The sequence below is a fragment of the Perca flavescens genome, chromosome 10 (genome assembly GCF_004354835.1).
Source record: "Perca flavescens isolate YP-PL-M2 chromosome 10, PFLA_1.0, whole genome shotgun sequence".
Classification (NCBI taxonomy): Eukaryota; Metazoa; Chordata; class Actinopteri; order Perciformes; family Percidae; genus Perca; species Perca flavescens.
The window spans coordinates 12,677,192-12,701,417 of NC_041340.1; the positions used below are offsets into that span (position 1 = coordinate 12,677,192).

Sequence of the window (24,226 nt, forward strand, 5' to 3'; positions counted from 1 at the left end):
CCTTTAAAGAAACTGAATGAACATTTTTCATCATGCTGAACCTACTCGATATTAAAAGCAAAATACTTAACATGCACCACCAATCATTGATACAGTAGGTAACAGAAAGACACCTTCTCAAATATCGTCACTCACGGCATCAGCACGATGCCATCCTTTATTGAGCTGAGAGGGACTGACAGTTATAAAGTTCTGACTGTTAAATTTCTCCAATAGATGGCAGTAGAAGCTTATCTTCAGGATGGTTTGAGATCAGGCTTGGCCAATGATAGATGTATACTTGTCAGTACTTTACAGACAAAATGAGGCAGATTCATATCAAGTATTCAGTATAAGAATAAGAAACTGGGATAATGACTTGGACAGACATAAAGCATGAGCAGTTTTCCCAAAATCTACCACTTTAGATTGTTGCATTATTTTGTTTCATCTGTTACTTCCTGTAAAGACACTTTTTGAAGCCAAAAAAACCAAACACCTGATGCTCTAATTTTAAATGCATTTTACTGCCTTTGATGTGCTCAAAACTGTTATTCCACCATTAATGCATCAACTACTTCATAATGAATGTTTTTCAGGCATGTATTAACTGTCTGTTCTGAGTGCACGGAATATATTTGCAGAAAAGAAAAACACGCAACAGTTTGAGCCTTCTGACAAACAAAAGGAAGCTCCTTTTCCCATTGTGCTACAATGAAGCAGTGGACACAATTATCATCTGTGGCCATGCGGCTGAAACCATAATCATGAACGCAGCAGAAAATAATTCACATTAAATAATTTGGAATTAAATTGTCTGCTTTTGTAAAACGAACCAGACCTGGAAGGCATCGTGTTAATGTCGTCTGAGAGTGAATATGTATTCTTTTCTTGATTTATAATGATTAACTCACTGGCATGATAAAAAATGATGATTGCTGCATCCGTCTCGTGTGTACTTTCAATAGCCTACACGCAAAGTAGAGGGAAATATAAGAATTTATTTCACATGATTGTACAAAATCAAGAAGAGGCAAAAAAGGAAGTCAGAGAGTTGTGAGGTTGAAAGTAGACCCTGATGACCTTCCTGTGTAGCCCTTTAGTCCAGGTCTGCCAGTACAATGTGTCAACTGTGGGCTCAAGTATAAAAAATACCACCTTTCACGTGACTCTGTTGAGATTGGCTCTCTGGAGGGAATTTTAGTTGAATCCCATCCATCCATCCATCCATCTTCGTCCGCTTATCCGGTGTCGGGTCGCGGGGGGAGCAGCTCCAGCAGGGGACCCCAAACTTCCCTTTCCCGAGCAACATTAACCAGCTCCGACTGGGGATCCTGAGCGTTCCCAGGCCAGGTTGGAGATATAATCCCTCCACCTAGTCCTGGGTCTTCCCCGAGGCCTCCTCCCAGCTGGACGTGCCTGGAACACCTCCCTAGGGAGGCGCCCAGGGGGCATCCTTACCAGATGCCCGAACCACCTCAACTGGCTCCTTTCGACGCAAAGAGCAGCAGCGGCTCTCTCCGAGCTCCTCACGGATGACTGAGCTTCTCACCCTATCTCTAAGGGAGACGCCAGCCACCCTCCTGAGGAAACCCATTTCGCCGCTTGTACCCTGGATCTCGTTCTTTCGGTCATGACCCAGCCTTCATGACCATAGGTGAGGGTAGGAACGAAAACTGACCGGTAGATCGAGAGCTTTGCCTTCTGGCTCAGCTCTCTTTTCGTCTAACGGTGCGATAGATTGAATGCAATACCGCACCCGCTGCCCGATTCTCCGACCAATCTCCCGCTCCATTGTCCCCTCACTCGCGAACAAAACCCCAAGGTACTTGAACTCCTTCACTTGGGGTAAGGACTCATTCCCTACCTGGAGAAGGCATTCCATCGGTTTCCTGCTGAGAACCATGGCCTCCGATTTAGAGGTGCTGATCCTCATCCCAACCGCTTCACACTCGGTTGCGAACCGATCCAGTGAGTGCTGAAGGTCGCAGGCCGATGATGCCATCAGGACCACATCATCTGCAAAGAGCAGCGATGAGATCCCCAGCCCACCAAACTGCAACCCCTCCCCACCCCGACTACGCCTCGATATCCTGTCCATAAATATTACAAACAGGATTGGTGACAAAGCGCAGCCCTGGCGGAGGCCAACCCTCACCTGAAACGAGTCCGACTTACTACCGAGAACCCGGACACAGCTCTCACTTTGGTCATACAGAGATTGGATGGCCCTGAGTAGAGACCCCCCTCACCCCATACTCCCGCAGCACCTCCCACAGTATCTCCCGGGGACCCGGTCATACGCCTTCTCCAAATCCACAAAACACATGTAGACCGGGTTGGGCATACTCCCAGGCTCCCTCCAGGATCCTTGCGAGAGAAAGAGCTGGTCCGTTGTTCCACGACCAGGACGGAATCCGCATTGTTCCTCCTCAACCCGAGGTTCGACTATCGGCCGAACCCTCCTTTCCAGCACCTTGGAGTAGACTTTACCAGGGAGGCTGAGAAGTGTGATACCCCTATAATTGGCACACACCCTCTGGTCCCCCTTTTTAAAAAAGAGGAACCACCACCCCAGTCTGCCACTCCTTTGGCACCGTCCCAGACTTCCACGCAATGTTGAAGAGGCGTGTCAACCAGGACAACCCCTCCACACCCAGAGCCTTGAGCATTTCTGGACGGATCTCATCAATCCCGGGGCTTTGCCACTGTGTAGTTGTTTGACTACATCAGTGACTTCCGCCTGTGAAATCGGCGACAATCCCCGTTATCCTCCAGCTCTGCCTCTAACATAGAGGGCGTATTAGTCGGATTCAGGAGTTCCTCAAAGTGCTCCCTCCACCGCCCCTATTACCTCCTCAGTGGAGGTCAACAGTGTCCCATCCTTACTGTACACAGCTTGGATGGTTCCCCGCCTCCCCCTCCTGAGGTGGCGAACAGTTTTCCAGAAACACTTTGGTGCCGACCGAAAGTCCTTCTCCATGTCTTCTCCAAACTTCTCCCACACCCGCTGCTTTGCCTCTTTCACGGCAGAGGCTGCAGCCCTTCGGGCCCTTCGGTACCCTGCAACTGCCTCCGGAGTCCTCCGAGATAACATATCCCGGAAGGACTCCTTCTTCAGTCGGACGGCTTCCCTGACCACTGGTGTCCACCACGGTGTTCGTGGGTTACCGCCCCTTGAGGCACCTAAGATCCTAAGACCACAGCTCCTCGCCGCAGCTTCAGCAATGGAAACTTTGAACATTGTCCACTCGGTTCAATGCCCCCAGCCTCCACAGGGATGCACGAAAAGCTCCGCCCGGAGGTGTGAGTTGAAAGTCTGTCGGACAGGGGCCTCCTCCAGACGTTCCCAATTTACCCGCACTACACGTTTGGGCTTACCAGGTCTGTCCAGAGTCTTCCCCACCCCCCTGACCCAACTCACCACCAGATGGTGATCGGTTGACAGCTCTGCCCCTCTCTTCACCCGAGTGTCCAAAACATACGGCCTCAGATCAGATGAAACGATTATGAAATCGATCATTGACCTTGACCTAGGGTGCTCTGGTACCAGGTACACTTATGAGCATCCCTATGTTCGAACATGGTGTTCGTTATAGACAATCCATGACTAGCACAGAAGTCCAACAACAAACAACCACTCTGGTTTAGATCAGGGAGGCCGTTCCTCCCAATCACGCCTCCAGGTGTCTCCATCATTGCCCACGTGTGCGTTGAAGTCCCCCAGCAGAACAATGGAGTCCCCCACTGGAGCCCCATGCAGGACTCCAGTCAAGGTCTCCAAGACGGCCGAATACTCCGAACTCCTGTTTGGTGCATATGCACAAACAACAGTCAGAGTTTTCCCCCACAACCCGCAGGCGTGGGAGGCGACCCTCTCGTCCACCGGGGTAAACTCCAACACAGCGGCGCTCAGCCGGGGCTTGTGAGTATCCCCACACCCGCCCGGCGCCTCACACCCTGGGCAACTCCGGAGAAGAAAAGAGTCCAACCCCTATCCAGGAGTATGGTTCCAGAACCGAGACTGTGCGTAGAGGTAAGCCCCACCAGATCTAACCGGTAGCGCTCCACCTCCCGCACCAGTTCCGGCTCCTTCCCCCACAGAGAGGTGACGTTCCACGTCCCCAGAGCCAGCGTCTGCCGCCCGGGTCTGGTCCGTCGAGGCCCCTGACCTTCACTGCCACCCATGTGGCATCGCACCCGACCCCAACGGTTCCTCCCACAGGTGGTGTGCCCATGGGCTGGAGAGATGGGAGCCACGTAGCTTGTTCGGGCTGTGCCCGGCCGGGCTCCGTGGCAAACCCGGCCACCAGGCGCTCGCCGGCGAGCCCGCCGCCTGGGCCTGGCTCCAGACGGGGGCCCCGGGCTTCCTCCGGGCAGGGTCACTCCATCTCTACCTTGCTTCTTCATTGGGGTTTTTGAACCATTCTTTGTCTGGCCCCTCACCTGAGACCACTTTGCCTTGGGAGACCCTACCAGGAGCACAAAGCTCCAGACAACACAGCCCTCAGGTTCACAGAGACACACAAACCTCTCCACCACGATAAGGTGATGGTTCACGGAGTTGAATCCCATGATTTAAAAAAAAAAAGAGAGACTGAGACATGACGCAACTGTCACCATAGAGATACATCCACCTCTTGGTCACCATAGAGATGCTGCCAATTAATAACGCCATCAGAAAAACCTGTTCATTCATCTCTCTGCCACCTACACAGAACACCCCTTCCTGATCTGAGATCTGCGCTGTATAATTTGTGCTCTTTTCTGTGCAGGCGGCGTCCAGCGTCTCCGTTAGTTGTGGGCTTCCGCTACATTTCTAGAGTGTCCTCCATGTACCTGTGTTGTCTTGTCTGCATGTCGTCTCTTCAATGTCCCAGAAGTGTCGCCGGCAGACTCCTACGTGCTCTTGATGCCCTGAAAGCCACAGAAGTTCCAGCGTTTCTCCAAACTGGCTCCGACACCAGTCAGCTCCTGTCTGAAGGTGCAGGGCAGCCGAGAAAGAAGAGCCTCCACCTCACTGGTGTTGATCTGCAGAAACACACACACACACACACACACACACACACACACACACACACACACACACACACACACACACACACACACACACACACACACACACACACACACACACACACACACACACACACACACACACACACACACACAGTTAGATGCCACACAGAATTACTTTAGCACACATATGAACAACATCTCACACCTCTGCTCACACTCTTCATTATTCTCACACATTCACTTAAACAAGATGAAAAGGGCAAACATCATGACATTATGAGCTTCATGAAAGGATTTACGTTGGCTCACACCACACACCACCCTGGTGGGATGAGGTGAATCAGACAGGTGACAGTAGACACAAGTTCATTGTGAGAGCTGCTGTAGACCACCCACGCTGTCTTGCATTAATAACTAGATTGTTTGAGCCCTGTGCTGATGTCAGGATGCATTAAGTTCCATCATGGAGATAGGAGTGGTTTGACATCAGAGACAATGGAGCCGTGTGAGTGTGGAGCCAGAAGATAAGCCGGGAGGATTGGACTTGTTGTTGGAGTATCCAGCCGAGGTATTGACAAAACTGTGGGCTGCTTGATGTGCAGAGTCAGTGTTAAAGGAACAGATACACAGGCAAACAGCCGCACATAGACTTTCACAAAATCTCAAACACGCAACACAATCATATATAAAGCAAACCCATACAAAACACACAGGTACACCTACACATACACTACCGGTCAAAAGTTTGGGGTCACTTAGAAATTTCCATTCCAGACAGAATACCAGCTGAGATCAGTTGCATTGTTTTTTTAATCAGGGCAGCACTTTTCAGATTACATTATTTGCTTACGTAACTGCAAAAGGGTTCTCGACTGTTGTAGAAAGAAGTGGCTGAAGAAACGCTTGAAAGTCATGCTTTTTGGTCTAAACGTCATACCCAAATTAAAAGCTCCCATATACCTTGACACTCAGGGTGTGCCTGATATCATTGGAAAGGTGATTGATGCGGGTTTGTTTGTGTATTTGAGAAGTGTTGTATTTTTTAGTTTTTTGGCTTTTTTCTTTGCACTTTTCAAATGGAAATAAAAAAAACAATTCATATAAAATCCATTTTTGAGTCTTTTGACTTTTTCTTTTTTTTTTCTGTAGTAAGCTGAGACATGCGGCTAATGCCCTGTGTTGTCTGTCACCTGTCAGATGTGTTTACAGCAGTGTATTCTAATCATTTTACAGATGTATGACTTGGACAGAAAAAAAAACCCTCCATTCTAGCCTCTGTAACTCTGTGTCAGTAAGGCCTAGAATCACCTTGACACTTGTAACAAAAACTTGAGTGTTTCCTTTCCAATGATATCAGGCACACCCCTGAGTGTCAAAGTATATGGCAGCTGTACCACTTTTAATTTGGGTATGACGCTTAGACCAAAAAGCATGGAATTTCAAGCGTTTCTTCAGCCACTTCTGTTTACAACAGTCAAGAACTCTTTTGCAATCATGTAAGCACATAATGTAATCTGAAAACTGCTGCCCTGATTAAAAAAACAATGCAACTAATCTCAGCTGGTATTCTGTCTATAATGGAGTGGAATGGAAATTCCTAAGTGACCCCAAACCTTTGACCGGTAGTGTGCATGTGATGGTTTAAGGCAATAGTTTACATCAATTTGTTTCTAAAATGTATAAGAGGGCAGGAGACCAATCAGATCCAACAGAATGATCATAAAGGTTCCAGGCAGATGCAGCGAGAAGGAGTGGCATGAGGTAATCAGAGCACGTTTAGTAAATCGAGAACGGTCTTAGTGGAATTGTGACGACAAAGCTCAGCTCAGTTATAACCCAGAAATCAGCTCAAACACAGCGCTTTGTTCAGAGAAATCTGGCTGAGAAAGAGCCTAACCTGGCAGAGGCAGGCAGCAGCAGACGGACACAGAACATGAATATATTCATCAATAGGTTGCGCATGGGGGGATGTGTGATCAAATTATAAAGTGATAACTGCAACAGGACAAACGGAGGGAAGCTCTAGCTGCAAAGAAAAAAACTGGCTATTGAGGTTTTACGCTATTAACGAGGAAGGAGCAGCTGAGGTCTAAAAGGTTGAGACAAACACGATTTTGACCACAGGGAAGGTCAGCGGTGCTTTGTCCTGCATCAGGAGAAAAAAAACCTGGTGGGATAAACCTGCCACCCTTCTGCAACAACTGTCGATTTACTCAGCTGCCCACATTAGGTGATGTGGTTGAATCCGGTCACTCCCAGTTTGACTTTGTCACTATCACAAAGCTACTATCTGCATTTGTTTATGTCACAAAAATATCTGTATTCATACCTATGTATTCAGAGTATACCAAAAGGGGTCATGGCTTATAACTGAAATTAGAAATCATCTTTGTAGTCTACTTCATGTTCTGCATTGGATTGTTACAGAAATGGATGTCTCCTTTATATGTATAAATTAAGCTGCCAACAAAATAACATAATATCTTAACCATGTAACTGAATTAATGAAATATAGTAAAATATGATTTTTATTTTAACCACAAAAGAAAGAAGAAATAAGTCTACACAGAGTTTAATTAGGAACTTTGCAGCTATTAATGTTTTCAGTGGAAATCAATAGAGAAAATAAAACAGAAGATTGGTGTCAGAATCGCATAATTGCATGATTTTCTTTAAAAAACTGGAGGATGTGTAATAGGCTCAGATGAGTGTTGGTCCATGAAAAGAAAACAAGAACCCTATTGACAAAATAAACACGCTATAATAGCTGACAGGATCCTTTAACATATTTTAAAAATAAGCCAACATGTGCATTTGCATGCATTTCTGAAACAATCCATAACTTCAGAACTTCCAGTTTCCTGTTAATATCAGATCATGAAATCATAAAATCAAATCATAAAAATAACACCTGTGGAACATCAGTTAAGCTTTGTTCTGCACTCAACAACTAATCTGGTAAAGAATTATGAAATGGAAAGTGTCAATGAATGTCTGAGTATTCAACTTAAACCTACATCTCTGTGTTTTTAGCCTATATCCTATTTGTTTTCATACACCCCTGGTAGGTAACATGTATACAGTATGAGTGTGAAGCAGTGCAGCTTTAAATTGACGTGTGTGTTCACCACCCTTTACTGAGATAAATAAAGGCAAAAAAAAAATCTCAGAGTAATTGATGGCTTTCGTCTGCACTTCAGGCGTGTTTGCATGCCAGGAGACTAAAATGGCACAGCAGGACCCTGGCATACAGCAGGCCCATATGTCAGCCCTGCGGGGAAATTTAATCTGTGTCACCATGTCTAGGATATATGTGTGTGTGTGTGTGCGTGTGTGTCTGTTACCTTGGTGTCCAAACGCTGCAGGTAGGAACAGATGTACTCGATGCTGGCTCCAAACGGGTGGACGTGCAGGAAGGTTGAAATGATCCCTGAGGTAGAACAAATAGGTCACGCAGACATGTTAATTAAACTGTCAAAATGCAAAGACATACCTTGTCACAAAGCTTCAACCTTTGAGTTTCTGTTCCATGTCAAACATGACTTTAAACCACAGCTAAATACTACTAAAAATCAGTTTGTCCCGCACAACCAGGCTCAGGGACAGCATCATCCCACAGGCCATTAGACTTTTGAACTTTTGAGCTCTGAGCTCATTGCATGTCACTTTACCCTAAAACTGTAACTTTATCTTTATATACTTTTACATACTTACATACATGTTACAACTGTTTTCCCCTCTGAATATATATATATATATATATATATATATATATATATATATATATATATATATATATATATATATATACACACACACTCACCTTAAAGATTATTAGGAACACCTGTAAGATTTCCCGTTAATGCAATTATCTAATCAACCAATCACATAGCAGCTGCTTCAATGCATTTAGGGGTGTCGTTCAGGTCTAGACAATCTCCTGAACTCAAAACTGAATGTCAGAATCGGAAAGAAAGGTGATCTAAGCAACTTCGAGCGTGGCATTGTTGTTGGTGCCAGATGGGCTGGTCTGAGTATTTCACAATCTGCTCCGTTACTGGGATTTTCACACACAACCATTTCTAGGGTTTACAAAGAATGGTCTGAAAAAGGAAAAACATCCAGTATGCTGCAGTCCTGTGGGCGAAAATGCCTTGTTGATGCTAGAGGTCAGAGGAGAATGGGCCGAGTGAGTTCAGCTGAGAGAAGATCAACTTTGACTCAAATAACCACGCGTTACAACCGAGGTATGCAGCAAAGCATTTGTGAAGCCACAACACGCACATCCTTGAGGTGGATGGGCTACATCAGCAGAAGACCCCACCGGATACCACTCGTCTCCACTAAAAATAGGATTTTTGGTCTAGCAAACTTTGGAGTTTTTTTCCCATGCTGTTGCAACAACTAGTAACGTTAGAAAAACTACAACACCACACGGATCTAGCTAGACCAGAAAGACAAAAACAGGCACGGCGCACACACTTGTTTGGGCTTGCGAGCCGGCCAAAGAGTAGCAGGCTAACGGTACGTTTTGAGTGGATGGAGAGCGCGAGACGCCGAAATAGATGCCAATAATATTCTGAATGGAAAGTTTACTTTTAAAAAGTTGCCAAATGGTTCCATTGACAAGACCAAAGAGGTCTGTGTGTTTTGTTGTTGTGAACTGAGCTATCATCGCAGCACGTCCAGTATGAAATACTACTTGATGGCCGAGCACACAGCTGATGTGAATTCTCCGCCCCCTCGTCAAAGCCAGGCGACAAAAGCACAAGCCGATCCACTTTTCCATGTTGATAAGAGCATTAAAATGAGAAAAAATAATGGGACAAAAAGAAATCAAGGAACATTTAGAATAGATAAAAATGTGCCATTAATTGTGAGTTATTAGTTAGCTAATATATATATATATATATATATATATATATATATATATATATATATATATATATATATATATAAAGCAGACTACTACTATAGTAGTAGAGAAGTAATAATATGTATTACTTCTCATTATGCATATACATTTACTACATTCAGTTGATTCTAGGGTTTGGGAAAAAATATGGATACGGCAATATATCATCGTCATTCTATGTGCGATATGATAATCGATACGCTGGTGCCAAATATTGATATTTTAATTAATAAAACAAGACACTTTAAATAGATTTCCCTGCTCCCAGTGTTGCTACTTCATAGCTCCTTGAGGTGGGGCTCAACATATGAATCAGGGAAACTTGAACTTAAGTTAACTAGCTGAAGAGGAAGATGTTTTCAACAGGATGGTGGAAAGCAGAGGAAAATAACAGATGCCCCAGCCACGTTTAAGTCCAAAGTCTGGACCCATAGTTGCTGTATAGTTCTGTTATTTTAATTTACAGAGTGAAAAAACTTGCGCTGCAGAATTGTGCTGTTTTTTAACAGTTTGGACTTGCAGTGAAGAGAGAGAAAACCTGCACTTAACCTTTTCATGGGCATTTTGTAATGCATCTTCATAGGATTGTTTAGCAATATATTGATTATTGCAGAATCACTGTATCGAGATATTATCCGTATCGTAAGGTACCCTATGATTCCTACCCCTAGTTTATTCATTTGCAATTACGGTCTTACACAAATGTATATTACCTTATTTTATATTTTCTGTTATATTGATCCTATAACTTTCACTATTTAACAGCTTATGTCTTAGATTCTCTTTTTTTTTTTTTTTACTTGCGATTTTCTGTGACAAATCTAATTAGCATTGTTGGAGAGAGCCTGAAAGCCAACATTTGAAGTGACAATGACTGCTTCTGTAATTGTTGTGCATCTGACAATAAATCATTTTAAACTTATATTATTCTTTCTGTTCTTGCCTGACTGAAAAACAAGCAAGGATGCATCAAGTGGCTTTTTCTTGTCAGACTCCCAACACTGTTAAGAGCCTCTTTTATATTGCGGCTCCAGATTAGAGGGCATGTTTAATGACGGCTTTAATGCCGTTATCTTTCATCAAAGCCGTGTGCTACTGAAACTCTCCACAACCTCAACCAAACCATGTGCTCTCGGCTCTCTGATAGGGCCAGGAGAGAAATAATCCTTCACCACAGCTTATCGTTAGAGCACAACGAGACTGATAGAAGACCCCAAAACTTCAGCTGAGATTTGGATGGTGGTTCTCCAGAGGATCTGACCTCAATATGTGTGTCTGCATGTATGGCAGGCAAAGCATGTGAGCTAGGCTAAAGTTTATACATTCTACACAGAACAACAAGATGAAATTGAGGGATAGTTTCCAATTTATTGCAACTTATGCTTATTTTTGGCCGTTTTGGCCAACATTGTATGTAACTGATGAGCTCTGGAAACAAATCATGTACGTTTGGGTCAAGTGTGATGTCTCTTGGTTTGTTTTTTCAACACACAGTAAGCCTTGATATGGTTTGGGAAACGACAGAGAGAGAGATAGAGATATCAGAAAAACAATTTTTTATTGTGGTTCCATACTAAATAACACACAGATTTGATGTACTGCTGAATGCTAAAAGATGGTGATGACGGAGTGGATTGATGACCTGCTTTAATCAAAAATCATATTCTGTTGTTGGGGTTCTAACAGGGAGTGATAAGGAAAATTGCTGTACAGACTGCGCCAAATTTATGGAAATTGCTGCAAAAATGCCGTATGCCTGTAATATCTTAAAAAATATATAATAATTATTTCAGCCTTTGGCTGAGTCATATTGGTTGCAGCATTCCCACATTGTGTGTGCAGCATTCCCACATCTCAGCAATTAAAGTGCACAATTGTAGCTACCATTGAGGACATTGTGGTGTCCACAATAATAATTATTAATAATATATTATTATGGGAATTTGAGGGCAGATTTTATTATTTAAACATATTACAAATGTAATGTTTTCAGGCAGAAAACTAGATAAATTGAAATAAAAGGGATATCTCCTCCTACCTGACATTGTACAGAAGGTTGTTAAAGAACATTTAGATCATAATGTAGGGAGATCAAATTAAATTGTGATATTTTGTATTTTAGTATGGTTGGTGGCCAGGGAATAATGTCTTAGGTTGAGGTTCAGCTGGGAGAATTTGGACTCTTGACCTCAGTATTTCTAAAATCCTAGTTTTGACTCTGTTAACTTCGTTAAAATCGTGTAACAGGATAAAAATGATCACCAAATCTACAAAAATAAGACCCAAGTTGTAATAAAACAGAATTATTATTAATAGATGATTTGATAGTGTTTTCAGAAGCATTCTTATTTAAAAAAACACAGCTCGTCTTGGAAAGGACTTTGCAGTTGAACAATACAAATAAAAATACTTTCATCTAGTATACTTTGGCGGAGGGAGAGAAAAGGCTAAGAGATTCAACCCTGATGAAACATTTTCCTTCAGAATTCAAGTGTCCCTATTCTTTCCTGCGATGCTCACTTCAACTCAGCATCAAACAAGACGTCAAGAGGAGTGATTCTGACATAAAAAGGTGCCAGAATCTTTAACTGTTGCCCACCTCTTTCTGAGCAAACAGCCAGAGTGGGCATGCACAGAGGACACGCACCATTGACTACCTAACTACCTGCTATGACAGAGTAGATGCAGGTTTTTCTGGCACTGGAAGAAAGGTAGAACTGGACCCAAATAGAGACATATAGAAAGCTTTATTATTTGTTAAACTCTAGCATAATTTGCATTTCCTTTTTACTTCCTAACAAGACAATTTTTATCATTCATGCTTTGAGCCAACGGATGTCCTTGACAATTAACATGTGAAAATGAAGCGCGCCGGAAAACAGGCAGCAAAATAGGACGAGGCTTTGTTTACTTCTATAAATAATGTAGTTTATTACACACGAGGGAGATAGATGTTGGCTATATCTCCCATTATCATAAAGTCACATTGTGTTATGTAATCTAATGAGTAAATTGAGCTCTTTCTCTCTTCATATCTTTCTCCTCTCTCGCTCTAACGGCTATGTAATTATGCATAATTATTACGTCAAAGCGACAGAAGCAGAAATACAACTGCTGTAGAGGTGGCATCGGTGCTGCATGTTGTGGTTATGTTATAAAAGTGATAAACGATAAGAAAAATGGAACACATTACAATAAAATGTAATCCAATTCAACAGCTATGTAGTGTGTGTACTCCCTTTGTGAAACTATAATGTTACATTTCTGTTGAGACCACCATTTTTGAGGCCGTTATTTTGTACACTTCCTGTAAGTGTTTTGGTGGCACAATTGCCAAATTAAATTTGTTTAGCTCAATTTTCAAATTCAAATAACATGTAAAAAAATTGTTTTAATAATATCAGAGAGCAATCATCATAAAGAACAGATTAACATATTAAAAACAGCATAAACATATGAAGCATAAGACATAAAATACTGTAGAGCAGGTCTTGTATAGGTAAGATAGGCTACTGGATTAATATTGTGGCGCTAACATAAGGATGCTAACATTCTCACAGTGACATTGCTAACATGCTGATGATTTTCTGACAACCATTTACAAAGTTAACTATATTAGTTTAGCAAGTTAGCATGCTAACGTGCTTATTAATGTACAACTGGAGCTGATGGAACTCTAACTAGTTTTGTAGGTTATTGGTTTATAAGAAAGTATTAGACAAAGTAAAATGGTTGACCTGATGACGGCACTAGAGGAAATTTCAGGGAATCACTAAAGTCATTGGGATTAACTCTTTGGGCACCATAAAATAATTGTACAAAACTTCATGGCAATCTATCTGATAGTTGTTGAGATGTTTCAATCTACACGAAAGCAGAGGACTGACTCACTGACGTTGCCATCCCCAGAGCCAAGCCGCTAACATGGCAAAAACAGCTTAAACAGTGGATTGCACTTGGAATAAATGACTATAAAACAACTAAAATGTAGGTTGTTAAAGGCACACTATAGCCACAGTTGAAAATCTCAAACTGAGTAACTAAAAGATGGAAACTTTTCAGGATGTTTATACTTTAATTATATTCCTAATATTCATATGTCCATCAACAGGTTACATGTTTGTAACAGAAACTTGTAATGTTAAGATAAATGTGTGCGCAGGCAGCTTTTCATGTAATTCACGTTTTATATGGTTTAGTCTTCGTTGTGGATATGTTGCCAAAAAAAAACTTTTTCACCCCCTTGAACAATTGTATTGTTGTTTTATAAATGTAGTAATGCCATGGAGATACAGTAAGGTAGCATACCAATTAGGAGTGCATCCCTCTCGGATTGTACAGGACTGGGACGATTCTTCTCTGGAAGACCTTCCTTGTCCTGACTGCAGGACACCGCTGATGATGCTGTTACATCCTGAGGAAAGACAGAGGTCACGAAACACTGTTGAAAGACCCACATAGCACCTCAATTTAACATCAATGCTGCTGAATAACCTAAACAGGGCTCAGGGTATTAAGAGTCTAATATTTGAGGGTGTTTTAGCAAGCATGCAAATAAGAGTGTAAGCAAATTTAAAATAAGAAATACACACAAAATAATCCATAAAAAAGGACAAGATAATGAGCACAAGATGAAGGAGCGAAAAAACAAAGCCAGCAGCTAATGTTCTGACAAAAGGGAAAAACAAATAACAGTGGAAGAGAGAGGAAAAGGAAATGCTACGATGCTATCATGCTAATGATCAATCTGTTGTTCCTGTGAGCCTGTGACAGCCTCATACATAGACATGAGGATAGAAGAGGAAATTTGGATCTGTGTGTGTAGCAGGAAATACATTTATGTGCGTCTAGTGAAGTTTCTAAAACGAGAATTGTGGCGATGGAAGGTGGCTTGCCCTTCAGAGTCAAGTCTAATCAGAACGCAGTGACCTTGTCTTCAAGTTCTTGTCTAATGTGTGCAAGTATGTATTAGAGTGTGTTCATTTACCCTAAATGTGCACTGTATGCTGGCCCTTCATTTTCTAACCCAGTTGTGTCTGGGTGATTTAGTGACAATTAGCCTACACTCCCTGTGAAGATTGGCCTGTAATGATATGTCATGTCAGTGGAAGAGTTACAGGAGGGGAGGAGAGGAGTTGAAATAAATACAAAAAAATAAGGGGAAGAAAAATATTTAGCATGGAGTAGCGAGAGCTTAGTTTTTTCCCACTTACACTGACTTGATTAGCACTCTGTTCGCTCCCTCTGTCATCTTCCTTTAATGTCTCCAGCTAGAGTCAATTAGAAAAATGAGAGGAAACGTCAATGAGAAACAAGTCCCCCCACTAATGCAATCCGACACACCAAAACTCACTCTCCATCCCTCTCCAACTCTCTCAGACACACGCATACACATGAATAGCAGCAGCAGCAAAAGCAGCAGCAGCAGCATGAAAAAAAAGCCTAGTTTCAGAGTGACCTTTTCTGTTCAAGTTTTGGAGACAAAGTCGGATAAAGAAAAGTCAAATAGTTTATATAAGTATATGGCTACACGGCCAAGAATAGAAACCTTAAAGGGATACTTCACAGATTTAGCATTAAGCTTTGTATCAGTAGAAACACGGTAGTATTTTTGAATGACCGTGCTTCCCTCCCTCATGTCCCCCTGAGACGAGAGATCTCTTAATTGTGGGTCTGGAAAAAATCTTCCGATGATGGAAAACGACGATTTTTGCGTCATCAGAAGATTTTTTGCCCAGAGGCAATGGACTACAGCCAGTAGTAGCAAGGGGGTAAGCTTCGCTTCAGAACTCGAACCTCCTATTGCGCCATTTTGATGCTACAAAACGATCACCTCCCGTTAGCATTCCACTGACTGCCATTCATTTTGACGTCACTTTGACAGCGAATAACTTTACATTTGAAGAGTTTAAAGACTCTATTTGTCCATTGTTTATTTCTAAAGAAACACGACAATGTATAAAAGGCTCCACTACCTTGTACCTCACGTTATGTCTCCGTAGCAGACGTTTTTGTAAAAATAGGCTAATGATTGTGTCACATAGTAGAGGAATTACCGTATAGTACAGGAGAAGCTCGCAGGCAGTTTTGACTTGCATGAGCTGTTTAGGTTTAATTACTAATGTTAACTAGCATTTTAGTTAGCAATAATTAGCCTGTGCCTATGTTATCCCCTTACATATACCTACGCTCTCCGTCTCTGCAAGATTGGGAATGATTGAGATTTCTCTTGGCACAGCTACCAGAAGACTTACAACTTTCAGACAGGTTGCTCACGTCACGTCTACGTCTTCGATCTCAGTTGGAAGCTGTGCAGTAATGCTCAGCGCTCACCGGAAAAGTGCTTCTAATATCCTTCACTGGTCTCCGTCCAGAGCAACGGGATCTGTTGGTCCATTCTTATATACTGTCTATGAGTAGTAGGAGCTACTTCCGCATGTTTTCAACCCGCCCACAGGGGGTTGGACTGTTGTCTTTACCCGAAGATTTGCCTGAAGCACCTCAGCCTTAGGTGTCGCCCGATGCCACTAGTCGGGGAAAGGGACCTCGACAGCCGTGTGCAAGAGTTTGAGGGGAGCTAGGTGGAAAGCTAACTCTAGCCGTCCACCTAACAAACTGGACTACATCCAACTTCAACGAAACTCCCAACGCGAGTTCAGAGACTGCTGTGTTTTTGTTGTTGTGGAAACATGGCTGAACAACAGTGGACTATCCAGCTACCAGGCCTGCTGCTCTGTCGCCGGGTAAGACTAGTGGAGGTGGGCTGTGTTAACACGGACTGGTGCAGAAATGGGGTGCTTGGAACCAACTAACTGCTGGTGGGGTTTGTGACTGTTAATGCCGACCATTCTACATTCCACGCTAATTTACGGCTGTGTTTATACTCAGTGTTTACAGCCCACCAAGTGCTAATGCTAGTATGCGTTAGCTGAACTTTACGGAGCCTATAATGCGCGTGCACTAAATGTAGCCTGTTTTGTATGTCGTTTTTATATAATGTAGTTTTTATATATTTTAAAGGTAAACACCACTTGAGCCATGGTGAAACATTGTTTTGTGTATATGGTTGAAATGACAATAAAACACACTTGAGTTGACCGTCTCACTGTCTGTTTGTCTGTAAACGGTAGGCGTGGCTTGGGAGTGCACTCTAAAGCAGCGCAACAAATGTATTCTGGGATTTGGTGTCTTTCATCCACATGAGCCAAAAACACATTTTCTGGCTTTTCTCTGCCTATTTCTAATAGATAAATTAATAATAAATAATAAATTAATAATAATTTCTAAAATCTTTTCACATTTCTACTACATAAGTGACTCAATTTAAAGATATATTCATCTTTCCAACGGTGAAATATCCCTTTAATATATGGTCCTCTGCGCTGCGTGGAAAGTCACTTATTTATTTAATCAAAGTTGCATCCACAGCACAGAACACATTCACTCAGAGAAAACCTTCTACAGTAAATTCATTTTAATAGAAACACACTGTTTATGATGGCACACTGACATACAGTTTAAAATGATTAAAGTATCTTCTCTTACATGGCTGACGGCGGTGATAACATGACAACAGTGCTGACAGACAGGTGTATGATGAAAGATGACATCTTGAGAGTGGATTTAGGGACAAATATGGTAACTGCATTATAAAACAGATACACATTATTATGAAAATAATACAGTGCTGACAGCTACGATGCTGAATGTGTGTGTGTGTGTGTGTGTGTGTGTGTGTGTGGTAGAGGAGCTGAGGCCATGTACAATCTGCTGTTATAATGTATGTCTTAGTGTATATATGTTAATGCATTTCTTCACCTAATGTGTGTCAGGAGGAAACCGTTTTATTGCGCTTGTTGCATAAAATTATCCTCTACCTGATGGTGAAATAATATGAAGGAGAGGTTTCAGTAAATAAATCCACACATGTAAGTAAAAACTGGCATACTTTATTATATCCCTGTCCTAGCCTTGCTCCTTTTTTTTTTTTTTTTTTTTTTTTCTTTTGGTATTCTAATAGTTGTACTGCTCCAATCACTTTTATGTTTCAAAAGGGACTAATATTGATGATAGGGAGTATTTTCCTGCATTACATGATGAGATAGGTCAGGTCACAGTGACCTAATAGAAGATCCAGTACCATTAAGGGATAGCAGCAATCAGTGGTTTAGTGAAGGTAAACTGATGTAGTAACAGCTAAATTTTTACAAAGAGAACATTTTTGATAAAATCCATTATATGTGCTTGTTAAGGAATCGTGACAAAGATATGTACAGAGTAGGCCATAACCACTTGTTCCCAAAGACTATATTTAGACGATAAGAAAAAAATTGGTGTAAAGTCTTGGAATTGGAGTCTTAGATCACATGAAAAATTTAAAATCATATGCTTATCAATAGTCAAAGTCAGGATTTTTGAAAAATTTGGAAAACGCTACATTGTGTTTATTTAATGTCTTCCATTTGAATTTGTTTTGCACTGAATACATGTGCATATCTTTGACATTGATCTTGTTATGAGTTCAAAGATACCAAATACTTGATTGTGATCCTTCTAGTTTCTGAGATACAGACATTTCTTATCATACTATATTAAGTCATTCGGCAGATGGGACTACTGTTTTTTTCCTAAAATACAATAACATATATAGAACAAACAGTAGTCCCTTGTGCCCAAAGACTAAATATAGTATGATAAGAAAAACTCAGCTAAACGAAGATTTGTGCTTAGGCAAGCCCAGAGAACACTTCCACCAAAGTAAATTTTTTCAGTTACAGACATAAATGGACCTGCAGGAACAGATTTTTGGCCACTTGGGGGCAGCAGAAACAAGTTGTGTACACAACATTGACATATCCACTTTGAAGTTGATATGGCGAACCTGTCAGCAAACAGTTTCTTATGTACACGTCCAACAGTTACGGAGAGACATTATCATTAATTTAAAGTCATGTTTGTATCCACCTAATGAATGTTATATATTTATTCTTTTTAAGCTCTGTTTTTGGTCTCATAAATATCTGGCAGCTAAATGCTCCACTATGTTCAACAGCTAGTTGCGAACTATGTCTGTGTGCTGTTTGGTGCTGACCAGTGGGTTTATTAGAGCTTTCTTTTAAAAAAAAAAACTGAAAACAGCTGCCTGCTTCAGCCTAAAACAACACTATGAGAGCAATGAAAGTTAACCAAAATAGCAGTTGTGGGCCAGACAGCTAAATAATGAGCTGAAACTCACTATAAAGCTCTATTAAGCCGAGGGGAGCTGCAGATTAATGTGATTATTGAAATTATGAGTACTAACTTTAATCACACTCTTCGCTGATGGTGGGAGACTAATTGTTGGAACCATGCTAAGAGCGGCGTTGGGGACCAAGAAGCTGGTTAAACATTGATCTTAACCAAAAATGGCTCAGACTGAGCTGACTGCAGAGACAAAATATCTTGGCCTACATGTGAATCCCAAAGCCAGTTTTACCAAACTCCTACAGGTAGAGTCGCCAAGATGGAGAATCTACCTTCACCACATGCTAGGCAAGGCAGACTGGTGGTGAGACAAAGAACTGCTTCACACCTGTGACAAAGTTGCAGTTTTCCCATTGGCTGTCGGGCCTTTGAATGCACCACCCCGCCACTAGGAGGCGGAGGAAGGATAAAAGCTGTCCGCGTTTGTGTTTCTTTGCTTTTTCCACGGTGACTCAGGTCACTACAGGAGGCACTCTAGTCCAGGCTAGCTAGCCAGCTCACCTCGCTGGTCGAGTTTGGAGCTGGGACAACTTTATATCGGTCTGATATACAAAGGGGATCCGAGGAAATACTGGCCGAGTATTCCCTCATCTGCAGCGGGTTTAATCAGCCTGGATTCAAGAAAAGGACTGCGTTGTGTTTCTTGCTTGTTGACCTGGATCATGTCTCGTCCCCTGCTCTGGACGAAACGGATCGTTAACCTCTGGCAAGAGAGTAACTGACAATCAACGCACAGTAAGAGGCTTACACAGTTCTGGGCAGACGTTAGAACTAGTGCGTTTTGGTTTGTTTATTAATGAGCAAAGGGTTCGCTACCGCTTGTGCCATTAATGTGATCTGATTGTAATCATGTAATGGTCTATATGTGATTATTAATCTGTTTTCTGTGAATGTATCAATAGATCACGATACCGTTGATTATGTTGTGTTAAGTAGCTGGGTATAACTGTAATCGCTACCTGCTAAATCACTCCTTTCACGGAGTTTAGTTATTGTCTGCAAGATAATCGCGGTGAATCAGCTGTTAGCCACTGGAGTGGTTATAATGACCAAAGTTTCCCTCGGTAAATCAAAAGTCCGCCCTCTTGAGGCTAAATAGTTTTTTTGCAGCTCACAGGAGTAGCCATTTTTGTAGTTTTGTGTTAGAACTACATTTCGACACCGCCCCTCCTCTTCACTCACTCTCTCTCACACTCACACACACACACACACACACACACACACACACACACACACACACACACACACACACACACACACACACACACACACACACACGACACGTGTCCACAACACATGCTGTTTTATTTTTGCTTTGTTTTTGGGTTGTGATACTAGAAGTTTATTATGGAAGGATTATTGATTAGCTACTGATAATTGTGACGTTAATAAATCTTATTATACTTAATTAGCAGTTGCTTGTGATTATTTGTGTACTTGTTGTAATAATTGCTGGCTTAAAAGGTCCGTGCTCGAAATCACCCTTCCTTTGTTTCCTTTTAAAGGATTTTCACAGAAATGAGACTGTTCCACAGTTTGATTATTGGTCCCTGACTTGCAGGGTGGTGCCCCGTTTTGATTGTTTGTCGATTTGATAGTTATTAATAACCATATTCATAACTTTATTAATATTGATAAAACATCTTTTGATAATTTGCCAATGATCAAATCTGTACCCTAAGGGAATCCAACAGTGGACACTTCAAAGTCTTCATCCTTGTTAGGGCAGTCATAAAATTTCAAGGGCTGAGACAGATTAGGAGGATGTAAACACTTTTACCTTTTACCTAGTCTCGCTTTGCCAGACCATCCACACACTATGGAGCAGAGGAGGGTCTGGCTACTTCACATAGAATTCTGGGATGGGAGAAAAACGTGCTCTGGTTTATTGGCATTTCTTTAAAGGTCCCATGACATGGTGCTCTTTCGATGCTTTTATATAGGCCTTAGTGGTCCCCTAATACTGTATCTAAAGTCTCTTTCCCAAAATGCAGCCTTGGTGCAGAATTACAGCCACTAGAGCCAGTCCCACAATGAGCTTTCCTTAGTATGTGCCATTTCCTTCTTTCAGAGTTTAAAATTCCAAAACAAAGAAAGCAGAAGGAAACGGAAAATACATGCATCCGGCGGAACGTCAAGGATATAGACTACCTTTTACCTAACAGGATAGTGGGAGTGTTTGTTGTGGCCATACTGGGCTTGTGCTGTGTGTAGGGGCTGACTGTGGTGGAGTTCGAGGCAGTGCTGCATGGTGAAGAAGTGACTGTATGTGTTCTACATGTGTAGTCACTGTTCTCTTACTTGCTGGGAAATGAGAGGTAGGGGAGCATGATGAAGCTGTGACTCAAGAAGTCCCATATAAAGGACAACATACTCCTCTTGTCTCTTCTGACCGACATTGCTCATGTTGCTACTTGTCAGTCTCTCACTGACAAAGGGCTCTTGGAAAGTTGAAATGCTACTGTTTTTCCAAACCTTGCAGGCTCCGCCAGCTGAAACATTTTCACTTACTATACACACACCTTTCTCTTTCCTACCTCTTTCTACCTGTTGTATTTGTCTTTACTTACCCAAGAATGGGAATTAAAAAAACTTCTAAAATCAGGTCAGTTATAGTAAATAATCTATAGCTTAAGAAAATACGGTGCTATAACTTTGTTGCCAGCCAAATACAACATTTATAACCTCCCATCCTTGCTTCCTACTACCTGTTGAACTGACTTTTTGTCTATTTTTGTTACACTAGCTAGCCTCAAAGATCAGTCAAACATGGGTACAAAGTTTAACAAATATTAACTTGTGGTGTAGTGTTTACCACCCAGCACACCGCATGTCAGGGCAGGATAGTAGGGAAAACACACCACATAAAGAATAATGATGCACACAAGCGCTATTGTTTGCACTACTGTGAAAGCAGCTTAAGTCCAGAGGGAGGACAGTGGTGTTTTCTCCAGAAACAAACAGCTTGTAGCCTTAAGATTGTCTAATGTGATAACCCAGAAATAGTGGAACGTAAGGTACCGCCATCTCCTTCATGTCACCTGAGGAAAATGACCTCGCTGAGGTACAGATGATGAATTATCTCTGCTACTACACAGCTCTGCCTATATAGAGAGTCCTCCAGAGGACAGAAAGAGATGCATATAGAAAAAGTAAGGAGAAATCCTCACCAGCAGAACAGTGGAAAGACTGGAGAAGCTAAACCAAAAATCTATTGTTCCTGCAGAGAGGAGATGTCAAACCTGCACTTTATTTCACAGGTCCATCGCAGAATAATTTCCTTATAATTTACTAGAAAGTTTCCTGGAAATAACTATGACATGGTTCTAAAACCATGACATGAAAGAGAGGGAGATGCAAGTTGATGGCAAAACAATAACTTAGGGCGCCTTATTAGCACACCTGGTAGAGTGAAGGCCTATATATAGAGGTTTACTCATCAATGCAGTGGCCGCTGGTTCGCCCTTTGCTGCATGTCATTCCCCCTCTCTCTCCCCTTTCAAGTCTAAGCTGTTCCAAAAAACAATTTTTAAAAAAAACAATAACTTATTTATTTTAACAAAAGGAGCCAGGAGAATCCATAGTAGAACAAGCTAGAGTAAAGGAGCTTCACAAACCCATCCCTTTAGTCCTTCCCAGTCAAGAAACCGCTCCTCTAGAGGAGCCACATCAGTTTCCAAAAAAACTAGAAAATAAAATCCAGATGTAGCAAATGAGGTGGTCATTGTGATTACAGATGAATCCTGAATATGTGCTTAGTAAGAAGGAGAGCCAAGTGGCGAATTCCCCACTCCTTTATTGGGTATTATTGTGCATGGATCTGTCTCAGTGTGCTGAGGACAGGGAAGCCCATCAGAGGGCAAGGCACAAAGAAAAGAGAAAAGCTAATTCCCATAGTTTGAATATCTGCAGCTGGGCGACATTCTATTAGCTCACAGCAAACCAATTTGAGCAGCTCTGTGGATCAAAAAGATGACCTGAGAGCAAACAGCAAGCCACCAGAGTCATCAGGCACCACGTGCCAGTACCATTTTAGTATTATCATTATCCAATTACATAGCTGATTAAACTTGAAGCTAGATTTTATGTTCACTCTCTTCCCTTTTACCACGCTGAGCCAAAATATGCCAGCAAGGAATTACAACATAAGAGGTAATGGAGCACACCTGCACTATAATAAGATCTTTGTTGCATGTCAATAGGTGACCTGCAATATGCAACATATTTGAGGTGTTTTGAAATATGTGCCTCTGTGTCTCATATGGAGCAGAAAAGCAGTTAATTTTAGTTTTTCTTTTATAGTACGGTTCAGGACAGTTTGGTCTCTTCACAGCTTTTGTCTGCGCTAATATTCAAGGATAGTTCTCAACAAACTGCTTCAAAGGCATACAAACTGTACATTTGAGCTGCTCTGTGTTATCCTGTCAGCCCATGATCAGCCTCATTAGAGTTGGTCATCACTTGTCCTTCACTAAAGGGCTTGATGGTAAACAAAGGAGATTACATGCTTTTTTTATTTCCCATTTAACTTTCCAAACTGGTCTAGGAACAATCAGTTACCTTTTGGTCTGCCTATTCTAAAAAATCCATCTCCTATTTTATGATGTAACATCAACATACAGCGTTACAAGGATGAAATTGAGGACATGGCAGTGCTGGCAATGATCGTACCCGGGGTAATTTTCCCAAGATATGCAAACATTTTCCGCTTCAAACTGTAAAATAAATCTCATTTGGGAGTAAAAGTTCATTCACAGATTTGACATACCCTTAAATGCCTTCTACCACACAGGAAACAGTTACAGGCTGTATCTTGATTTAAGAATGAATTTGAGAGAGAAATCTCAAAGTGCAAAATATAACAAGTTGATATTTCTCTTAAGACTTCTTAGATTAAGTATAATTCCCGTTTAACATTTCACTCACATTCATTTATAACCGTTTCCATTATATCAAACCCCTTTGTTGATACCATTTATGATCAGCATTTTGTCAGCAATAGCCATTAATGCATTTGTAATTACCTCTCTATGTAGTAGTTTTCATTGGTGGGGTCCGCCATTCCCACAC

The 24,226-nt window shown here is 41.8% G+C and overlaps 1 protein-coding gene across 2 annotated transcripts in view; it reads right to left on the reverse strand.

Moving 5' to 3' along the window:
- Positions 1-4,556: 4,556 nt before the first annotated feature.
- LOC114562295 (ecto-NOX disulfide-thiol exchanger 2-like) overlaps positions 4,557-24,226 on the reverse strand; it is a 196,901-nt gene continuing 177,231 nt past the window's right edge. For both annotated transcript variants that reach the window (XM_028588625.1, XM_028588624.1), the window contains 4 exons: positions 15,127-15,183; positions 14,222-14,327; positions 8,343-8,428; positions 4,557-5,010 (listed from right to left, as the gene is read on the reverse strand). In XM_028588625.1, coding sequence (XP_028444426.1) covers positions 4,879-5,010; positions 8,343-8,428; positions 14,222-14,327; positions 15,127-15,183 — 381 coding nt within the window. In that variant the 3' untranslated portion in view covers positions 4,557-4,878. The remainder of the gene's footprint in view (positions 5,011-8,342; positions 8,429-14,221; positions 14,328-15,126; positions 15,184-24,226) is intronic.